General features: G+C 28.9%; 3 protein-coding genes across 10 annotated transcripts; 2 read left to right on the top strand and 1 right to left on the bottom strand.

The window, feature by feature from the left end:
* The first annotated feature begins 1231 nt into the window (after nucleotides 1-1231).
* LOC126919219 (protein halfway) lies at nucleotides 1232-5827 on the top strand. Of its 6 annotated transcripts, none has more exons than XM_050728117.1 (9): nucleotides 1232-1664; nucleotides 1817-1853; nucleotides 3039-3333; nucleotides 3461-3775; nucleotides 3854-4023; nucleotides 4143-4325; nucleotides 4516-4674; nucleotides 4753-4869; nucleotides 4942-5827. In XM_050728117.1, exons 2-9 carry the CDS (start codon nucleotides 1833-1835, stop codon nucleotides 5212-5214), a joined length of 1533 nt encoding a protein of 510 aa, XP_050584074.1. In that variant the 5' UTR covers nucleotides 1232-1664; nucleotides 1817-1832; the 3' UTR covers nucleotides 5215-5827. The 6 variants fall into 6 exon arrangements, with proteins under 6 accessions (XP_050584074.1, XP_050584092.1, XP_050584083.1 ...); XM_050728135.1 differs by having other exon boundaries at nucleotides 1233-1664; nucleotides 3057-3333; XM_050728126.1 differs by lacking the exon at nucleotides 1817-1853 and having other exon boundaries at nucleotides 1234-1664.
* A 237-nt stretch (nucleotides 5828-6064) lies between these two features.
* LOC126919212 (probable ATP-dependent RNA helicase DDX52) lies at nucleotides 6065-11064 on the bottom strand. Of its 3 annotated transcripts, XM_050728083.1 has the most exons (14): nucleotides 10936-11064; nucleotides 9223-9368; nucleotides 8818-8948; nucleotides 8489-8725; nucleotides 8228-8413; nucleotides 7877-8132; nucleotides 7732-7804; nucleotides 7450-7653; nucleotides 7276-7366; nucleotides 7076-7198; nucleotides 6855-7005; nucleotides 6710-6785; nucleotides 6456-6620; nucleotides 6065-6362 (listed from the first exon to the last, which is right to left on the bottom strand). In XM_050728083.1, exons 3-14 carry the CDS (start codon nucleotides 8902-8904, stop codon nucleotides 6263-6265), a joined length of 1749 nt encoding a protein of 582 aa, XP_050584040.1. In that variant the 5' UTR covers nucleotides 8905-8948; nucleotides 9223-9368; nucleotides 10936-11064; the 3' UTR covers nucleotides 6065-6262. The 3 variants fall into 3 exon arrangements, with proteins under 3 accessions (XP_050584040.1, XP_050584050.1, XP_050584060.1); XM_050728093.1 differs by lacking the exons at nucleotides 9223-9368; nucleotides 10936-11064 and adding an exon at nucleotides 9020-9200 and having other exon boundaries at nucleotides 8818-8931; XM_050728103.1 differs by lacking the exons at nucleotides 6065-6362; nucleotides 10936-11064 and having other exon boundaries at nucleotides 6490-6635.
* Nucleotides 11065-12244: 1180 nt separating this feature from the next.
* LOC126919273 (uncharacterized) lies at nucleotides 12245-20010 on the top strand. Its single transcript, XM_050728250.1, has 3 exons — nucleotides 12245-12536; nucleotides 13290-13407; nucleotides 17951-20010. The coding sequence occupies exons 1-3, from the start codon at nucleotides 12387-12389 to the stop codon at nucleotides 18139-18141; spliced, it is 459 nt and encodes a 152-aa protein (XP_050584207.1). The 5' UTR covers nucleotides 12245-12386; the 3' UTR covers nucleotides 18142-20010.
* Nucleotides 20011-20427: the final 417 nt, after the last annotated feature.

The following is a 20427-nucleotide window of genomic DNA, read 5'->3' on the forward strand; positions in this document are numbered from 1 at the left end:
AGAAGAAATCAAATTTAGAGTTATACTATTCCTAAAGTGATGTTTTTCCACAAAAAAATTACTTCGTTAAAAAGATATGTCAACAATTATATATATTTAATATATATTAAATATATATATATATAATATTTAATTATATATATATATATATTAATTTTATTACTATTTGTTAAATTATTTAAAATCATTATATTCTTCTGTTAAAAGAACCTGAGTAATATTAAGAGAAAATAACATTTTACAAGAAAATAGAAGTGTGTCAAATTTAATTTCCTAACTTTATTTAAATATTATGTTTTATATACGTACATATATTTCTAATTACAAAACTAAATAATAATAAAATGATATCATTAGTCATATTATATTTTGAAGAAATAAGAATGTAATGATAATGTAAATAATTTCACCAACTTGTTTTCACAATTATTCAACAGATTCAATCATTTTTTACTATCAATGCAGTAAGAAAGACCAGATCTATAATCCGTACTTTGTGCAGTATTAAATAAATATCATTAACTGATTTGTATCATTGATTACATATTGAACATTTTTATACGATTGATTTAATGGTATTGTATTGAATATTGTATCTTTATCATCCTATTTCATGGTTTTTAGGAACTGTTAAGACATACTTTGTTTAATCATCACAATACAATAACTTGGTATCGTATATTCATGTATATACGTAAATATCATTATCGTTGGGAATTTTCAATATTGAAAATTAACATTTAATTATACATTATATTTTTTTTATTTACATATAACATTTATTTATAATTAACATTTATTATACATTATATTTCTTAAAGTTATCTAGTACAAGCATAAAAATATGTTAAAACAACGTTAAATTGATTAATCGAAATTTCTCGAATTATTTAGATATGTAAAAGCGCGTGTAGACCGAACCTTGTTTATATGTTATTAATTCGATTAATTGTAAATAATGAATGTTACAGAAATTAAAAATATTACAAATCTATATATCTACTTTAATAGTCAGTAGTAACATCATAATACATATGTACTTATGTATATATATAATACATATGTATGTACACAGCATTAATACTTAACTTTCATAATAACTAATTTTTATTGAAATAATTAAGATGAAGCATACATGCATATATATTTAATGGAATGTTAGATTACAAACATTTTTGTAATATTTATTATTGTACTGGGTATATTGCATGATATGTAGATATGTAAATAATTAAATATCAAAAACATAAAAAAACAAAAGATGAAAGCAAAGTTGGGAAAGGAGGATAACAGTGATTCTAGTGATGGAGTAATTTATCGTTTGTACAGGGCCACCGAGTGTAATAAGCGACGCGTTCTGCCACTAGCTAACCAATTTTGATTCATTAATAGGTCGACCTGTATGACCTAAAGTGTCGGAGACTGCTAAACGAATTAATTTATCCACATTCTTTTAGTGCGAATACGCAATATGTGTGCCTTTCTTACACAGAAACAAAATTTTGTTTATTCTCAATTGTGATTATTTTTATCCGTGAGTTATCTCTATCAGTTGCATACATAACATTGTTCTACATCGAATGGAAAACAATACAACTTAAAAATTACTTCGCAATGTAGAAGGATTTTTTGCCAGTTTTATTATAAAACTGTGCAAGATGAAGGTAACTGAAATTTGAATAAAAAATACATTTTTTTCAAATTTTTACTCGATATTAGTAATTTAAGTGTAAATCCTATGCCTTATCCATATGCATATATACATATATATATGTGTGTGTGTACATAATAAGTAATTTTTTCAATTCTTTCTCAGTGAAACACGGCAATGTATGTTCGAGCTATGTTCGAGAGTAAGTTTCGATATTAGTTTTTATCCTTTGTTAAAATTATTACTGTTGCCTTAACTGTATCCAAAATTTATTATAATAACGAATAAATTATATAATATACATATTTTTCAAAAAGTTTTCTTTTCAATATGTTGTATGACCGTATGTGTATATATGTATACTTTATATCTGCTTATAAACATGGTTAAACCATGAAAATGAAGTTTCTACTTACAAAAACTTGAAATGCTTACAGTTTATTTCGTAGTTATTTTTAAATCCGTATGACGTTACAGCATTAATATTTTTAGTTAAAGTAAAATTATAGGAATACACTATTTTATCAATTAATTATTAGGAATACAATCCTTTTTTAAAAATACAATTATAATATTGTTTCCAATTAATTTTTGCGAAAACTAGAGATAGATTTTCAAAAGATAGATTTTTATTTTACAACATATAGTTTTTTAAGTTATAGGTTTTTCGTCTTATTTGCAATTCTTATTTTTAATTATACAAATTCATAAGCCCATATGTGAATAAATATAGTATACGAATATTTTGCGAAAAGAAAATTAATTTTCTATCTTTTCACGAAGATATGTAACATTTCACATAGAATCCAATTAAAACGACATTACATTAATTAAATTATTATTATATATATATATATATATATATAAATGTGTAAAGTTATATATATATAAAATGTGTTAAATTTTGTACTGTTTCAATACCCCTATTATGATTAGCTTTTATTAAAATAAGAAATCAGAGGCAACAGAAAAATAATACAAACTATTTTTATAATTAGATAAATAATTGTTAGCATTAAGTTCAATTGTAAGTAAAGTAATAACAACTTTTATATGAAATTTTTATGAAAACTTTCTCTTTTTATTTGTAAGCTAAGTAATATTTGGGCGTTCAATCCCTGTTTATCACTTGAGAAATGTTGCTAATATTAATATTATTAGACAACAAAGTATTATGACAATTGAATTACTAATTTTAACAATACATGTATCATGAAATGTTCATGATTTTGTATGATAAAAAATTTTGTTTTAAGTTTAATTTAATATATTGTCACAGTGGAAGTATTTGTGCTAGTTTTATAATGAAAAATTTGCATTTTATTTGCATATTGAAATAACTGTGTAAAGTATAAAGTTATTAATTAATTAATATTTTTTTTAAAAGGATCAATTGGATTTGCAGATGCAGTGGTTTGCCATAATGATGTGTTTATATGCTGGTGTAGCAAGTGCAAGGACAGAAGAAGATCAACAAACATCCTCTTCAACTTCGATTATTGGGATATCTGATGGTCTTTTAGAACAATGCTTTTATCGGCAATCCAGTGAATGTCCTGATGTTAAGACAACTCGATGTTCTTGTAAGAAAATTGTTCTAGCCCATAATAATCCTGAGGGCAATGCTGTACTTTGTTGCAACTTGGATGTTCAGAACTTTGATTCGGAACTTTCCTGTGCAGGTTATTATAAAATTATATTATTGACAAGTGAAATACGATTATTTTATTGATACATTACATACACAAGTATTTGACATATGTTTCAAGGTTTATTGCAAGTATTCTAATAACATTTTGATCATTACAGGATTTCCATCAAACATATCATACATACATATAAGAAATGCAACATTGGATATATTCAATGTAAGTGAAATTCGGTGGAGAAGGCTAAAGTCACTTGCAATTACCGATGGTAAAATTAATAGAGTGAAGGGACAGTTTCGAATGATGACACCAACAGTTTGCTTGAATCTTTCAAACAATGCTCTCATCGAAGTAGAGAATAATTCACTTACTCGATTAGCTCAACTCACTACTTTGGATTTGTCTTATAATAATCTCACACATTTACCAGCCTTAAATACAATGAATGGCCGAGAATTTTGGCTTGATATTTCAGGTAAGTAGGAACTAGTGATAGATTTCAATATCAACATTGTACAGATTGTTTAAGATATAACATAGCTTTTATGTTTAGGAACAAATACACTTTGGTGTCATGACATTTACCAATATATTAATAAAACAGGAGAAAAGCAAATTAATTTCAATCATGAAAATGAAACTGTATGTTCAGCTAGTAAGACTTGGCATTGGTTCAACACTACAGAACAAGTTCCATTGAAACAAGTTCGATATCTTAGTTTGGTAATAGTTTAAAAACAAAAATTATATTTTTAGAGACCAGCATTATGCGATATAAGTAGCAATTCAATTAACGTTCTAATGTGATATTTATTATCTAATTTTATTTCATGGATCGATAGTTGCAAACAGAATGTCCAAAAGGTGATACATGGCAATGTCAATGCAACTTCAGAAGATTGGATATTGTCGAAGGTAAACCACCGACTTTAGTGGTAAATGTAGATTGTAGCGGAATTCAAATTACCGAATTACCTGAAAAATTACCTCGCAATACTATAGCCCTGAATGTATCATGTAATAATGTACGTAAATATTATATTTTTTTACGTTGTCTAAATCAATAAAGTATGTTAATTTACTTGATTGCTATTTGTTGATGCTTATCTCATTGATAAAAATTAAAGATTAATTATATAAAAATATAATACGAAAATAATATTTTTATCATTTTTATTATATCATTAAGTGATATGTTATTATTAATTGTTATAGATCACTGCATTAGATGATCTGAGTACCAATCCATCTTATGAAGATATAAGAGAGTTTTATGCAGACTACAATCATATATCGTCTATAAATAAATTAGAAGGGTCCAAATTTTTAGATAATTATGCTTTACTTAGTTTACGATACAATAAAATTAAATCTGTAAGTAGAATTCAAAGAAGTTTGGTAAGTAGTAAATAAGAATATTTCAATAATATGCATGATATTTTAAATGCGCAGCTTCCAACATACATTTTAAGTCCTAATACTCATGACAAAAGTTTTATCAGTTCGCGATTAGTAAAGCTTGGAGGAAATGAATTACATTGTGATTGTAACACGGCCAAGTACCTAAAGGTAATATTTTAACAATAATTTAATATTGATCTGCATTATTTCTAATGTTTAATGTTATATATTATAACTCAGGTATGGTTACAAACTCGCATATTAGATTCCGATGAAGTATTGTGCGAAAATGTAAAGGAAAAAGTTGTTGACTTAGAACCTTCAAAAATGTGCGTTTATCCTGGTGATTGGACAGATTATATTTATTATATTATTGCTACAGAAGTCGTGCTATTGATAAGCTTGATAGCTAAAGTATCTTATGATTATTGGATTTTTAAAACGGCAGGTTACCTTCCATGGCCAGCAAATAAAATGCCTAAACTACCTTGTGATTGGCTATGTGAAACCTAATAATATATTTTTTATATTTCATTTGTACCATATGTTTTACTGAAAGAAAATGAATTTTAATATTTCCATAAAATTAAAAAACATGTATGTTTTTATATATATGTAAAATATACACAAATAGGGTATGAAATGTTTTAACTGATGTGTATATTAACTTATGTGTATATTGTACAAAAATATATAATTACTTAAACGATAAATACATAGTAGTCAAATACAATTATTCAGATTTTAAAATTTTAAATAAAAGAAATGAGCTAGTGCCATGATTTTTAAGTATCGTTTTGTGATTAATATTCAAAAGTACAAAATAAAATTTATGTATGTTCAAGTTTATAACATCATAATTGTAACATAATTCTTAAAAAGGTAATGATAACTTTCTTATTAAAAGCAATTTATTTTAATGAATACCATAATAATCAATGTTCATCTAATACAACTATCTTATAATGTGTGTTCATATAAATTGATCTATATAGGCTAATACATATCAGATATACAAATTTAATATATTGCCATGTGTAATAATGATGTGATATTTTGTATTAAATATTGTATTCAATATCTCAATTACTATTTCATAATTAAAATATACTAATTAAGAATATAATATTGTTAATAATATATTTTTAAATATATAATATTTTTATATGATACGTATGAGTATGCAAGTGTACATATAAAATCAATAATTATCCTATTATACAAACAATATAATATAGTATTGTAATAAACCATATCAGGCCATACAAATATATTTAACATACTTACTTAATAGTTTATCTCTTGATGATGATTGATGGATATATACAACATATATTTATATATACGTAAGCGTTTATACATATGTATTTAAAATATTTTATCGTTTATACAATACATTTACTTCACATGTAATATAATTATAAATTTTTTACTAGTTTACAATATGTATCGGTTAATATACACGATATTAAGAATATATAAGACTATTTCTTTTATTCACGTTTTATTCAGAAACTTTTTAAGTCATTCTTCTTTCTTTTTTAAATTGTATGTTGTTTATCTATTTCTCTTTTTTTAAATGTTTTGTATTTATTTTTTTATCTTTATTCTCTTTACTTTCTAATTCATTTTTCTTTTTGGAATCGTTTATAGCAACTTTTCTGTAACATGCAAATAAGGAATAGTAATTTTAAGAAATAATATTCTAATTACTAGATATTTACTAGAAGCAAGTATAACTACATATATCATACCTTTTTTTAAATGTTTCTACGCGTTTGAATGTAGGTACAGTTGATATCCTTTCTCTAATAGGAGCCTTGCGTTCATGTTTCCGTCTTTCCCTTTTACTATGTTTTTTCATGGCTAACATATAATCAGGAACATTACAACCAGATTCACGCATGATAGTAGCTATACTAAAATATTAAAAACTATTTGTAGATATTTACATAAAATAATTTTATCATATCTACATATTTTAATATAATGCTTCAACAACATTTACCTCCTCAAATTTGTAGTATCTTGTACAGTAAAAAAAGTAATTGCTTTTCCTTTATGTCCAGCTCTACCAGTGCGACCTATTTAAAACAATACATATTGAGAGTTTTGAAATATTTAATTTTTTCATCAAATTTGGAAATACATACCAATTCTATGAACATAAGAAATAGCAGATGGTGGAAAATCGTAATTAATAACAAGATTTACACCTTTGAAATCAATACCTCTTGCCATTAATTCTGTACATATTAGTACCCATATTTTTCCTTCTCTAAAACAACGAACGACATTGTCTCGCTGAAAAGAAGAGAGGTGTATTATATTTAATATTATTTGGTTAATAAGTTATCATCTATGTAAAATATACCTGCGTTTGTGTTCTATCAGCGTGAATAACATCAACATTGACTCCATCATATATAAGTTCGTTAAATAATTCTTGTGCTCTTTCCTTGCTTTGCACAAATACTAGTACAGGTGGTAATACTCCCTTTATCAAATGCAATTATTCACGTAACAATTTATTAACATAGATTTCACAAATGTATTGACAAATAAAAGTGATACCTTTTGAATAATATTTCTAAGTGCCACAAGTTTTCCTCTCTCTGCCCCAACAAATAACAATTCTTGTTCTACTAAGTCTGTTGCAGCATTTCTATGATGGATGTAATACCAATAATCACTTATGTAAAGAAACAGTATATAATTTGTTAAACATATAAAAAAAGAAAATTAAACCTGTGTCCAACAGTAACTGTTATAAGACCTTTCAGATTACGTCTACACCATTTGGTCACTATAGGAGTATTGGTTGCACTAAACATTGCTTTATGTAAGTTTTCATTTGTACATGACTTTGAAATTGTTTCTAGCTGGTCTCTGAAGCACCTTGTCCCATCCTCAAAGAGTTTATCTACTTCATCCACAATTAACCATTCAACACTATAAAATTTTTAATTTTTCATGCATTATATATAACTTTGATAAGATTAAGATATAACAAAATATATATATTATTACTTGCTAAAGGAAATAGCTGGTGGATCCTGATTCAACAGGTATATTATTCTTTTTGGTGTAGTGATTAATATATCTACAATAAATAAAAATACAATTGTATATCATATTACTTTGATGTATAATTTTCCATACAATTTATACCAACCAAATTTCTGTGAACTTTTAAGTCCATATTTGTTTAATGCTTGATTCACTTTACTTATAATATGAACTCTAAAATTATATCCTTCGCTAAGACGCAAACATTCTCTATATGTTTGTTTTGCTAATTCTCTTGTTGGGCTTAATATAACAGCTCTAAATCCTTTCTTTTCTGGTCCACCTAAATAATGAATTATAGGTAACAGAAATGCAGCTGTTTTTCCAGATCCAGTTGGGGCACAAGCTAGTACATTTCTACCCTATTTTAATCATAATTATAAAAACATCAATGTTTTATTTTTAGCTAAAGGCAGTAATATAAATGAAATCTCAGTAATAAATATAGTAATCTTACTTGCAGCATGACAGGTATAGCCTGCATTTGAATTGGAGTCGGACATTTATAACCACAATTTGTAATATTATGTATTAATTTTTTAGATATATTGTAAGTTGTTGATAGTTCATCAAATTCTGAGATAGGTTTAGGTATACAATTGCCTGTGACACTTATGTGATGATGATTACGAAATTGATTAATCTAAATGAAGAAATGTAGTATTTTAAAATAATTATTGTCTCTTACATTAATTCATATTAATAAAATATTGCAAACCTTTTCTTTTTCTAACTTTAACCGTTTTTCTTCAGTTAAGGCTACTTTACACTTCTTATTTTTATTTTGAGGAATAGACATTCCATCAAGTAATATCAAGTCATTAATGTTTTCAGTTTCTTTCTCGACCTCATCATATTTTCTTTTCTCACATAATGTTGAATGATTTATATTATCAAAGGCTTTAATGTTCATTTTATCATCATTATCTCCATTTTCAGATTGTTTGTTGACAAGCTGTATCAAATAAGACAATTACTATATCTCTATGAAATGTATTTAAAATATATTTGCATCTTCAAATGTAATGTTTTATTTTCAAAGAATACCTGAAATCTTTCTGCATCAACTTGAAAACGCTTTTTATCAAATTTTACACCAGTAGAAAGTTTTCGAAATAGTTCATATGCATCCATTGTTTCTAATCGTATTTAATAAGATTTCTATAATCACACACAAACTTCGTTACTAGGCAAAATCAAAAGTAAATTAAACAATATTAGAAATGCATTTACTAAATTCATACAGTACATACATCATTAGAAATAGTAGCGTTTTGTAGGTTATTGAGAAAATAGTGGCTCCATCTGTTAAATCATTAACGAAATAGCTCATCTATAATTACATATGTATGTACTTTCAAAGAGGAAATTTCCTCCCTGTTTATACTATACTATATTATACATTATCAATTTGATACTATACATTCACTAACCTACTAAAACATAGCGCACTGTGGCTAACAGCTGATTTGTAAAGCACACCTTATTATCAGAGAGGAAATGTGAGTGCTCACACTTGTGATTCCGGTTGTTTCTGGACTATTGCTGCTCCCAGCGGCCAAGTTCTGAACGTGTTCTACGTTAGCATATACAAGAACCTATGTACAAGATCTCATTTCATTGTACGATTCTACGAAAAAGCTACTTTTCTATTCGAAACAGACAAGTATGAGAATAGTAAAATCGCACAATAATTAAAATTAGTTGCTTTAGAAAGAAAAATTAATTGCTCATTATATCTTTTTTAGAGAAGAAAAGAGAATCGTTTCCTTCAAACGGTAATGGATTAATGAAATGATGCAATAATTTTAATATATTCTCTATAAACGATAACTTTTTAGATTTAATACAAAATTTACTTTCCTCGCGATAATGTTTTTGTTATAATAAAATCTAAATTTCATTTTATTAGTAATTTCAATAGTTTACTGCAATAGATAGACTGCAAATAATATTCCTGACGTTATATATCTGCAGAAAAAGAATCTCTCGCTAATTGCATGGTCGTCATCTCCTTCACAGGGGAGTTATGCCCCTCGACGTTTCGTGAAGTTTGACAGCCCGCCGCAGTTGAGTAGTATAACATAATTCAATGTCAAATATCGCTGAGACAATGTATGTAGGTACTCATTTAAAAATGAAATTTTTTTATTTTTAACTCTTTCTAAATTAAATTTCTACTAACATATTTGTGAGAGCTTTCTGAATAAAATGAGATCAAATACGATATATTTTGAATTACAGTTACTTATTGATATGTATTTAATTATTATTTATTAAATAAGCAAATATGTTCCAAATTATATCGTGTTTAGTCCCTTTTATTTAAAAAATGTAATAAGTATATTGGTACGAATTTCATTCATCACTGTTTATTGCCCGTGGTTGATCGAATGTTGTGATCGTTTGGGGTTGGTTGGCGTTTGCACATGGTGTGCTGACTAATAAATCTAATTATAAATCGCGTCCGTAGCGCGATACACTCTTGAACTGGGGTAAAGGAGTAAATCGCTGGTTAACAGCGGGTTGGTAACAGGGTGACTCCTGTAAGTCAAGAGCTAGAATTACAAAATGCCCGAAATGAATAATCTTAATAATTTTACTATTTACTATTTTAATAATTTTATTAACAAACAAACGTTCGTTAAGTGCCGTATGTGAGCTGCAGGCTGGTTTGTTAAGGAAATTTGCTGAACAGTGAACTAGAAATACACGATGCTTCTCTGTATCATAAAACCATCATCCCATTGCATTTTCTAGTAATCACAAATCAAAAGAAAAGAAAGTTTGAATTTTGAATTAAAGGTCTTAGCTTGTCGTAAACAATTACGTGTTACCGAACGCTTTGACTCTCAGTCCCTCTGTCTCTTTCGTTTTCATTGTTCTTCTCTAAATTCGGCACGTCTAAGATCTCAGTTTCCAGAAATAGAATCGTTTCTACATCTGTATAATTGCAAAACTTTGAATTGCATTTTCGTATATTTTCGTATCTCGGAAAGTAAGAGAAACCGCCGGTTACACACATGTATAGAAAAAAGTTGTTCAAACTCATACCTCTCCCCCCGTCACATACTGAGAAATTAACAACTAAGTTTAATTATTGCGCGATTTTGTTATTCTTATACTTGTTTATATTGAATAGGAAAGTATTCCGCAGAATCGTACAATGAAATGGGTTCTTGTAACGTGGAACTAAACAAGGCAGATGCCTAACTTTGTAGGTTCTTGTATAGATTAGCGTGGAATACCTTCAGCACTTGACCGCGTGGTGCAGTATCATCTGTATTATGTGTGTGAACTCTCTCATTTCTCCTCTACTATTGCATTAAAAGCCTTATCCCTACCATGGGAGTTACCAGACCGCTGATGTATACACGACTTTCTCGTGAACGTAGCAAATAGAAATATATTCCTATAATATAAATATATATGATATTATATAAAGGATACATAAACATGTAGAATGTATGATAGAAATTATAATGCGTACATTCTTTTTTATTCTTTTTCATTTTTAATTCAAAATTTTTTAAATTCAAATATATCCCCTAGATTCTAGGGAATAAAAACATTATGAGAATGGTACGCATGAATCATACCATGTGACACACGATATAACGCGGTTTTCTTTTCTTCCATTTAATACGAATATATTTTATCATGCGTGTTACATAAATTGTCTTTATTTTCTTTTTATATAGAATATAAAACGAATATAGAATACAATACATTTCCAAATATATATTTTGCTTGAATATTTGATTATAGTAGCAAAGAGAAAAATTTTATATTTGTATGATATAATGCACAAATTGCATTTAATTACCGAACAACTTTTGAGCATGAAATTTGCATTTTACGTATGTATATGTAAATATTCTTTGATGCTTTATAATTGAGGTAATATTAATGAAATTTTACAAGTAGCAGTTATCTAACTATCCCACTTGATGAAAAATTATAAAATTATAAAGAATCTAATTATTGTGCAAAAAGGTCCAGATAAACAAAAAATCAAGATGCATAGGACCATCAAAAAAATTTAACATCGATAAATTAAATACTCTAGCAGGTATAATTATAATGTCCAATTATAATTTAAAAAAATCACAAAAACATCCAATTATTAAAGGCGCCATCTAAGCAGGTCACAGTATATGAATAATAAATAGAAAAAAGACTACTTCACCTTGAATATTTCTTATATTTCTATATATTAATGCATTTTTGGTATTTTTGCACTTACACATTTTTCCTAAATGCAAAAAATCTCCAGTCTACTTATTAGATTAAATTGTAAAAAGTAAACTGCATCGATCCTTTGTTAAGGAAATAAATACCGATAAAAAATTAATGAAATAATTAATCTATTTATTTCAATTTGCAGGAGCAAATTTGAATGTGAGCTTAAGCTATTAATCACTAGCTATGATTCAAACTCGGCTCTATCTTGTATTCGTACCGCAATGTAGGATATCCCCTCCAGGAGGCAAATACGTTGGAGAAGTCAAACTGTCGGTGCGTTTCTCTGCCACCTGACCACCAGTTGTGATTTCAAATTATCCAGGACGAGGTGTGAGCTTTTTTTTCGTCGCGCGTGTTTCCATGACGACGTGATGTATTCTCGCGGTGCGTTGCTGTTACTTTGTTGCTTGTTCTTGATACTGGCTGGTCACTGTCACGAGGAAAATGTCAGCACCGTCACGGAGGAGAACGCGCTAGCAAAATTGGTTAAAATGTTCTCCAAGCCTGGAGCGTTTAAACGAGTAAGATTTAAACATTAAAACTTTAATAATTTAATTTTATCTGTCTTCATAAAACAATGTAATAATAATAATAGAGGCGATGTATAGTAGATTACATTATTTCATATCATAATAACTAAATTCTTCATTATTTTCTTTTTTTGTTTTTGATAGGTAATTTTTAAAAAATTGGATAATCTCGAGTGACAGACGCGGTGATGTTGTTTGTCGAGTGATTATTTTTCTCTCCCTTTCTTTTTTTAGAGAAAGTAAAATTAAAAATTCAGATTTGGAAATATTTTTGAATCTTGACTTTTGCACTCTAATTAGCAAAAATACGCATGCGCATTGAATAAACACGGTAAGGACGAGGCTGATAAAAGTGCCGGCACTTCTCGGCATTTTTCGTTGCGTAACGAAAATCGTAATCGAAGAATATTTATGTACTCACGATTACATGTTTCCGAATTGCAATAATCACAAGGATGTCATGCAGAAATCAATAGACATTGTTCTAACAAATATTTTATCTAACTCTTTTTTCAACACAAAACTGTAAACATTTAAAAGTGAAAACAAGAAATTGTATCATTATTCTATTATTTTAAATTGAATAATAATTATATAGAATTAGATCATTATATTATATATTTCAAATAGCATAAATAATTACACGTTAAATCTTCCTCGATATTTTCTAGAATTCAGAATTAAAAAAGAAAACGCGCATTGGTAGTTTTGCGGATGCGATAAAACTATCCGATTAACTTTCAGATTAACGCAATATTCGGTGAAAATTCGATCGAGGAGCTGTACACGTCTTGCCCGAAAGGCGAGGAGGGTCTCGAATGCAGAAGAGCCGAGGCCAGACGATCCGTTGACTGTCCTGAAGGTAACCGACCAAGGATTCCAAAATTTTATGCACGTACACTCGTAAACACACATACAGCATACAGTTGCTCATGAAAGTATTTGAACTTACTAATCTGAAATGTATATAAAAGTTACAAAGCATTTATTGCAAGTATATTTGGGCTAAAAAATTAATATGTACCTATAAAGCATGCATAGCCATCTTAAATAAATAATAAGTGTTAAAGATGGCCCCACAAAATTTTGTAACATGTTAGTAGATTGTGAATGTTTAAGCATTTATAGTATAGTATATGATAGTCAAAAATATATAAAATATCCAGAATAAACAACATAATATTTAGTTGGTGAAGACAATCTCTACCTATTTTACGTCCGTTTAATTAGATTCACAAAGATATGAATTTGTATAAATATTTGCAATTTACTGATTAGTGGATGACTGACTGTTTAAATACATTTATGATCTTCGCGAAATGTTCACTGGTACTGAATATCTTGTAGCTTCTATGTATGTACATTTTCAGATTTGTTTCAAATTTTACCGATGTAATCATAACCTGTAATCTGTAATCGAATCTCATTTCAGTGGTAACGAAATTTCAATATATGATATATTCATAAATGCTTTCTACAAATGTCTGAATACTTTCTTGGGCCACTGTACACACACGCATGTAAAATCGATACATGGATACATCTTTGCATTCCAACAAAGCCGGCGGAATCACTGTTATGGAAAACATATACCACTATGCGCGATGTATAATAGAGATTCTGACCTTGACATAGCCACTCCCAGACATTGTTTGCCCACGTTAAATGCACACGAACGCGCGAGAGCGTTAATCTACGAATTAGATCCGGCGCAGCGTTGGATCGAACGTTGTGTCTCGATTTTTTTCGCATTCAACCGTATTCATCGTGGCGCAATAAATCACTTTCCCAGGAATGATGCTCGTACCGGTTAGGAAACATTTCTGCTTTTACTTTGAGAACGTGAGCGTATATAGGTTTATGGTGATTTGGGGGTCACACGGGTTAACGAAAAAAGTAAAATAATTTTTTTAGTAAATTTCTGTCTTAAGGAAAGTTTAATGACTGACGGAAATGAAGAATGTGTTTGAGACGTAAATTAATCTTTTGTTGTGCAACCATGTGCATTCTTGTAATTGAAAAATGCAGGTGCATCATTTTGATGCGATTCTAAATAAATGAAATATCTCTTTATTCTCTGTTCATTGTTTTTAATAGGCTAGTTGTTTTGTGTAAATAGTACAATTGCACTGTTGCATATGTACACTAATGTAAAAAGACATAATGTATAATATAATAATGTATAATATAATATATATATATGTATTATATAATAATAACTAAGAATAATAATGTAAAATAATAATTTGTTTTTTTTAACTAACCAGCTTATAAAAAATGTTCTATATAGTATATCATTGTTCCTAATTTTCTTTATAAAAGCATTCCCCTAACTGATGCTCTAATTATTTTGAGCAATGTAACATTAACCCTTCGCGGTTGAAGGCTTGGATACCGGCCTGGCAGCACACTTTCACTAACAACAACTTTAACACCACTTGTATAATTTACTTAGCAAGGTTTTATTAAACGTAATCGAAACGTATATTACTGCCACTCCTAGACGCACATTGTTTGCATATTATTATTGCTCGGGAACATTCTTCGTGAATCGGATGGACACCACTGGATTGCAGTGAATCGAATAGAAAGCGATTGAGATTCGATGAAATTCAGTTCCTACACCGATGGTGATTCACTGAGACGCGATAAATCACTTTCCGCGGAGTGATGTTAAAGTACTTTGAAAACGTTTCTACTTTTGCTTCAAAGATGTGGGCATAATATTAACCCTCATGACGAAAAAGGATAGTCGTTTGAAAGTTTGAAGATGTACTTTCACTAATCTGTCATCACTATAAAATTACTTTACTTATATATTATGAATTTTTCTGCTAAAAATTATTTACAATTTTGTAGAAATTATGATCATTACAATCTAACGTGAAATTGACTTTAGGAAATATTAACAGTCTGCAAAAAGTAAATTCTTTTCTGAAGAATGTAGGACTTCATCTAAAAGAAATATTTGTAGACTACAGAATTTACGTAAATTCATATTTTATACGTATAATTTAAAAAATAGTATTTATGTAGAAAAATTGTACTTAATAGATATTGTAAAGAGTATATCTATACCTTAGATACTTAATATATTTTTGCATATGATATGCACTCTGTATATTTTTGCATCTTTAAAATTTCTCATAAATGCACAAAAATCAAAATTGCTTGTACAACAAAGAATCAATTTCTTTAATCGTATTCTACTGAATTAAAACACGTGTCTAATTCATCGATGATGAATAACATTCTGCAATCAAATAAACTCGCGCGAATGTGGGATCAATTTTAATAAATTTCAATTTGCTCTTTAGTTATACTTAGAATTATCTCTAGACCAAGGAAATTCCAATTTCATAGAACTAGCAGACAGTGTAAAAATAGAAAATCAGGAGAAACGTTTACTTTTACCACACGTGTCCTTGCGATTCTTTTCCAAGAGGAAACCTCGTTTAACCTCTGCGATAATTTATATCGGCCGAGCATTTGTGCCATCTCGCGTCCCTCCTTTCACCGTTCGACAATCAGAGCAACAATGATTTAACCTTCTAATCATCTCAGTTAGAATGTACATAACTGCGTAAAATTAACAACATGCTCGTTTTCTTTGAATATAAAGTTTTTCCTCTTTTCTTTCCTATTCTGTATTCTTTTTTAATGATGAAAAGAAGCACACATAGGTGACACTGTAACACACTTTTCGCTGCTTTTGAGGAAGATGTAAACCGAGAGATTAAAATTGAGATCTAAATCTGCATATATCTAGAACTGATCCAGAATCTTGATATAATCAGAGAGGGAATTTTTCTGATATTATATAACTATAATTTAAGTTGTTAGCTTATATTACGACACAGCAAATTATATCAATACGACTGAAAAACCACTCCAACAACCTGGCCACAAATCTGCTGGATTCCTACGAAGTACGTGAAAGACTGAAGAGATTTCATTTTCTGCATAACAGTTAAACAATGTTATTGTGGTATACCATTGTGTGTATTTACATTTAAGTCAACCTAAACCTAAACATTTAAGTCATAATCACGTTCATTACCATTGAATGGTAAATTGTATATATGCAAATATTAAAAAAAACTTACTTTCATAAAATTGGTCTTAATTTTAATTACCTAGTGCAGATAAAAGTATAAATCCTTTAGTTAAAAATTAGTCTAGTATAGAATTTTTACTAACCTAAAAATGGAAAATTAATCGAAGATAGGATTACTACTGATGACAGTATACCTTGAATTTCCTCACTAAAGTTTGCATTCATATATAAATGTATCAAACCTCTTTAATTTTTCCGCATATATATCTATATTCATTTTTTTTAATTTATTTGAATTATTTGTTACTATAAATAATGATTAGAAATTATATTATTTTAGAAAATAGGCAATGCAGATTGTAAAAATGTAGGAAGTTGAATCATAAACTAATACTATTATGACAGAATAAAAAGCAATGTTCTGTTATCGAACTAATCGTATCTAAAAGAACAGAGATTTGTCTCAATTCTGAACCAGTTACTACATGAAAAATACACACGTGCGGCATATATGATACGCGATACGCTTTGCTTCTGTTCCTCTGTTCCCCCTTTCGCGTTACGCTTATTTAACGTAAAGAGTCAAGTGTCTCATGATGCAAGTGCGTTGCGTAGTTAATGGAATTGCAATTGAGATGAAGACGTAGATAGAAAAGTCGAAATATACATGTTTCAATCGAGAAGTCACTCTGGAAGAAGAAAATCATAGAAAAACAAACTACTGTGATAAGATACTCAATAACTATCAAGAAGGGTCTATTTCAAAATATTAAAACATTATGTAGTATCATTTTTGATAGTGATATGTAAAATTAATAAATGTAAAATTAAGTAACGTGTAATAGATGAATGTAATAAATCATAGTGGTATTAGTCAGTATTAGTCGTTATTAATTTTAAGGTCATGAAAATATGTCGTAGCAGAGAAAAAGGTTATAACTCACTTAATTATGAAAGTGTAGATGAACTGCAGTAATGATAAGTTGAAATACGTGATTATATTTAAATTCTCAAAATGTTGACTTACTCTACTATGATTTTCCCATCATATTAAGAAATCTAGATAAAGGATGTCGAATAATTAAATTTTCCAATGATTCAATTGGATCAGATTGTCAAAAAGTAAACATAATCAGAGTTACCATTTTACGCTATCCATGGAGTTTGAATCTAAAGCATCATGATCTGGAGTTCATTGCCATTATCGGTAATTCACGCAATTACTAATTTGTTTAATAGTTTATAGCTTATTTTCGTATAATTTATTAGATCGATAAGAGTACCGACTATAAATAAACAATTCGCAAATTTCATCTATGGGTCAATTAATTCTTTTTACGTTTTCCAGGTGACTGTTACTGCTACAATTGCGCCGCAGCTGGTCCTGAGTTATGGGCATCTTGTTGTCGTGAAAGCTTGCGATGCTGTTCACATCTCGCGGCGGCCTGTCGAACCTGCGACCATCCGACGTTGTATCCGTTTTGCTCAAAACACTTTAAAAAATGTCTGGTCGAGTTCAATGAAGAGAAGCAAAATTAATATTTGTTTCTCTATATCTTGATGAATTCTAGTTTCTCACATTTCAATTGAAACAAAATGATGATTCTACGAAATATAAGAAAACAGGATAAATCATTATACAGTGGCTCATGAAAACAATTGAACACTTATAGAGACTCTTCATGAATACATTATGCGCGTAATACAAAAGAATTTGAAATTTCATTAGCACTGTAATGAATAGGATGCGAATTTGTATTCATTTATAGAAAATTTAAAACTGCAAAAACTCACAAGTTGCATATGACATGCAACATATTCAAAGTATAGTTATTATAAAACTATCAATTGGTTAGTATAGTTACTATAAAACAAAGCATACTTATTATAATATACAATAATTGAAAGAAGAAAATTCCTACTTAAATATCATTTCTTTAATTAGATTTGTAAAAATACGGATCTGTATAAAAATCCGTAGTCTAATAATCAGATGGTACGACAATTATGATTATATTGGTAAAATTTGGAATTGAAAAATGTATATAGAAGTTAGAGATATACCAAAGTAATTAAACAATCTATTATTCATAATATTAGTCAGAAAATCAGCAAAAATAGGGATCATATTTTTCCTTTCCTGAAATGTTAAACATAATCCTACAAAATATTGTAACTTAATAATATAATAAATAACTAATTGTTTAATTATTTTGGTAAGTTCTATATACATTTTCAAATTAATTCTAAATTTTACCAATAAATTCACAATAATCATATCTCATTACAGTGCTACCAGTTTTGACAAATTTCGTATAACGCACCTAATATATCCATAAAAATTTTTCATGACAACTATTGTAATACTTTTGCCAACCATTGTACGTAAATGGCGATACTTTCTAAACTTTGAACCAGAAATAAGAGAGAAAGAGAGAGATTGTGACAAACGAAGATACATCTCTCTGCAGCGATATGTACTATATACCGTGACTAAATATATACTATAATCACACTAGGATACAAAGCAGGAAATGGAATTCGTAGAAAATAGTAACGCAACAGGAAAGAAGGCAAGTTCGCGTAGGCTAACTAAATCGGTATCGTATTCTTGCATAAGTTGAAAGTTTTACGCCGAGTTTCTAAATATAGCGCTTATCTTTCGACTTGCTAAACTGGTCCCCAGTTTCAATTTTTTGCCACGTTACATTTCGTACCGGCCAGGGCAGCGCGAGAAACGAGACGCAGCGATAAAATCGTACCTGAACTCGTGCTAGAACATGGCTAAAAAACGCATGCTTCGTTTTCATTTGCGGGACGGCGTATGAAGAGGAAAAGCAACATAGCGGATTCGTTGCAGAGGAAAGTGTAACAACGAAAAGGGAACCATTATATCATCCGATATCTTTGTACTAAGGCTCAACGATGAGAAAACGTGTCCGTGTACAGAGAAAAAAGAATCAATAAAAAGAAAAAGATAATAAGAACAAAAGGAGTATTAGAGTTTGTAATGACGAAATTCTTGAGCGTTCATAGGTCAATGTACAAACATAGTAAAAAATTAATGGTACCTCCTAAAGACTAAACGATCGCAGGCCATTTAATCCGCCGCTTTATAGATATCTTAACGATTATCGAAAACGTGTTCGAGTTACGCGAGTTACTGTCCAAGCGATAGACAAGAAGTAACACAGACGGTTCGATAAGTTACACATTTACAAAAGTGTCTCGTCGAGATTCGAAACGCACGAAAATGACACAAACACTTGCTTCGAGAAAATTCTTCTCTTCGACGGATTTGTTTTCACTTTGTTTTTTTTTTCATTCATTTTTTTCTTTTACATGTAACATTAAAAGCTGACAACATTTTTCGAGAATACAAATAATAAACCATCACTCGAGATACAATCATTGATAAGCTTTATTCGTGTAGTCTCCAGAGTATTCGGTAATCTGTACTTTTTTTTTTTTGTTAAAACTACTAATCCTATAAATTGTGGGGGCAGAGATTCTTGTCAGGTAGTCAGACTTAAAAGATACAATGATCTGAATTCAGTTTCATTTCTCTTTTTTTTTTTTTTCTATCTTTAGACGTAATAAATTTAATAATGTGCCTAACAAACCATTTTGTACATTCTTAATTTGTATTTTCCGTTTCCACATATTCTTTTTCGAATCATTTCAGCGTGTTTTCTGTGTCCCCACGAAATATCGGACCTCGTTTTCGTTTACACATTTTATTTTCTGTTCCAAATACCTTATATAGAATACTATTCCGCGATGTTCGAAGTTCTATATTGCTTTACCTATATATCAGATCGAAAC

This window comes from Bombus affinis, chromosome 1 (genome assembly GCF_024516045.1).
Source record: "Bombus affinis isolate iyBomAffi1 chromosome 1, iyBomAffi1.2, whole genome shotgun sequence".
NCBI classification, from domain to species: domain Eukaryota; kingdom Metazoa; phylum Arthropoda; class Insecta; order Hymenoptera; family Apidae; genus Bombus; species Bombus affinis.

Coding starts and splice junctions, on each gene's coding strand:
- LOC126919212 (XM_050728083.1), bottom strand. CDS start 8,904: ATGGATGCATATGAACTATTTCGAAAACTTTCTACTGGTGTAAAATTT. Junction 8,726..8,817: donor TTGATGCAGAAAGATTTCAG/GTATTCTTTGAA, acceptor TATTTGATACAG/CTTGTCAACAAACAATCTGA. Junction 8,414..8,488: donor TAAAGTTAGAAAAAGAAAAG/GTTTGCAATATT, acceptor TTCTTCATTTAG/ATTAATCAATTTCGTAATCA.
- LOC126919219 (XM_050728117.1), top strand. CDS start 1,833: ATGTTCGAGCTATGTTCGAGA. Junction 4,326..4,515: donor TGAATGTATCATGTAATAAT/GTACGTAAATAT, acceptor TAATTGTTATAG/ATCACTGCATTAGATGATCT. Junction 4,675..4,752: donor GATACAATAAAATTAAATCT/GTAAGTAGAATT, acceptor TTAAATGCGCAG/CTTCCAACATACATTTTAAG.
- LOC126919273 (XM_050728250.1), top strand. CDS start 12,387: ATGTATTCTCGCGGTGCGTTGCTGTTACTTTGTTGCTTGTTCTTGATA. Junction 12,537..13,289: donor AGCCTGGAGCGTTTAAACGA/GTAAGATTTAAA, acceptor ATTAACTTTCAG/ATTAACGCAATATTCGGTGA. Junction 13,408..17,950: donor ATCCGTTGACTGTCCTGAAG/GTAACCGACCAA, acceptor TACGTTTTCCAG/GTGACTGTTACTGCTACAAT.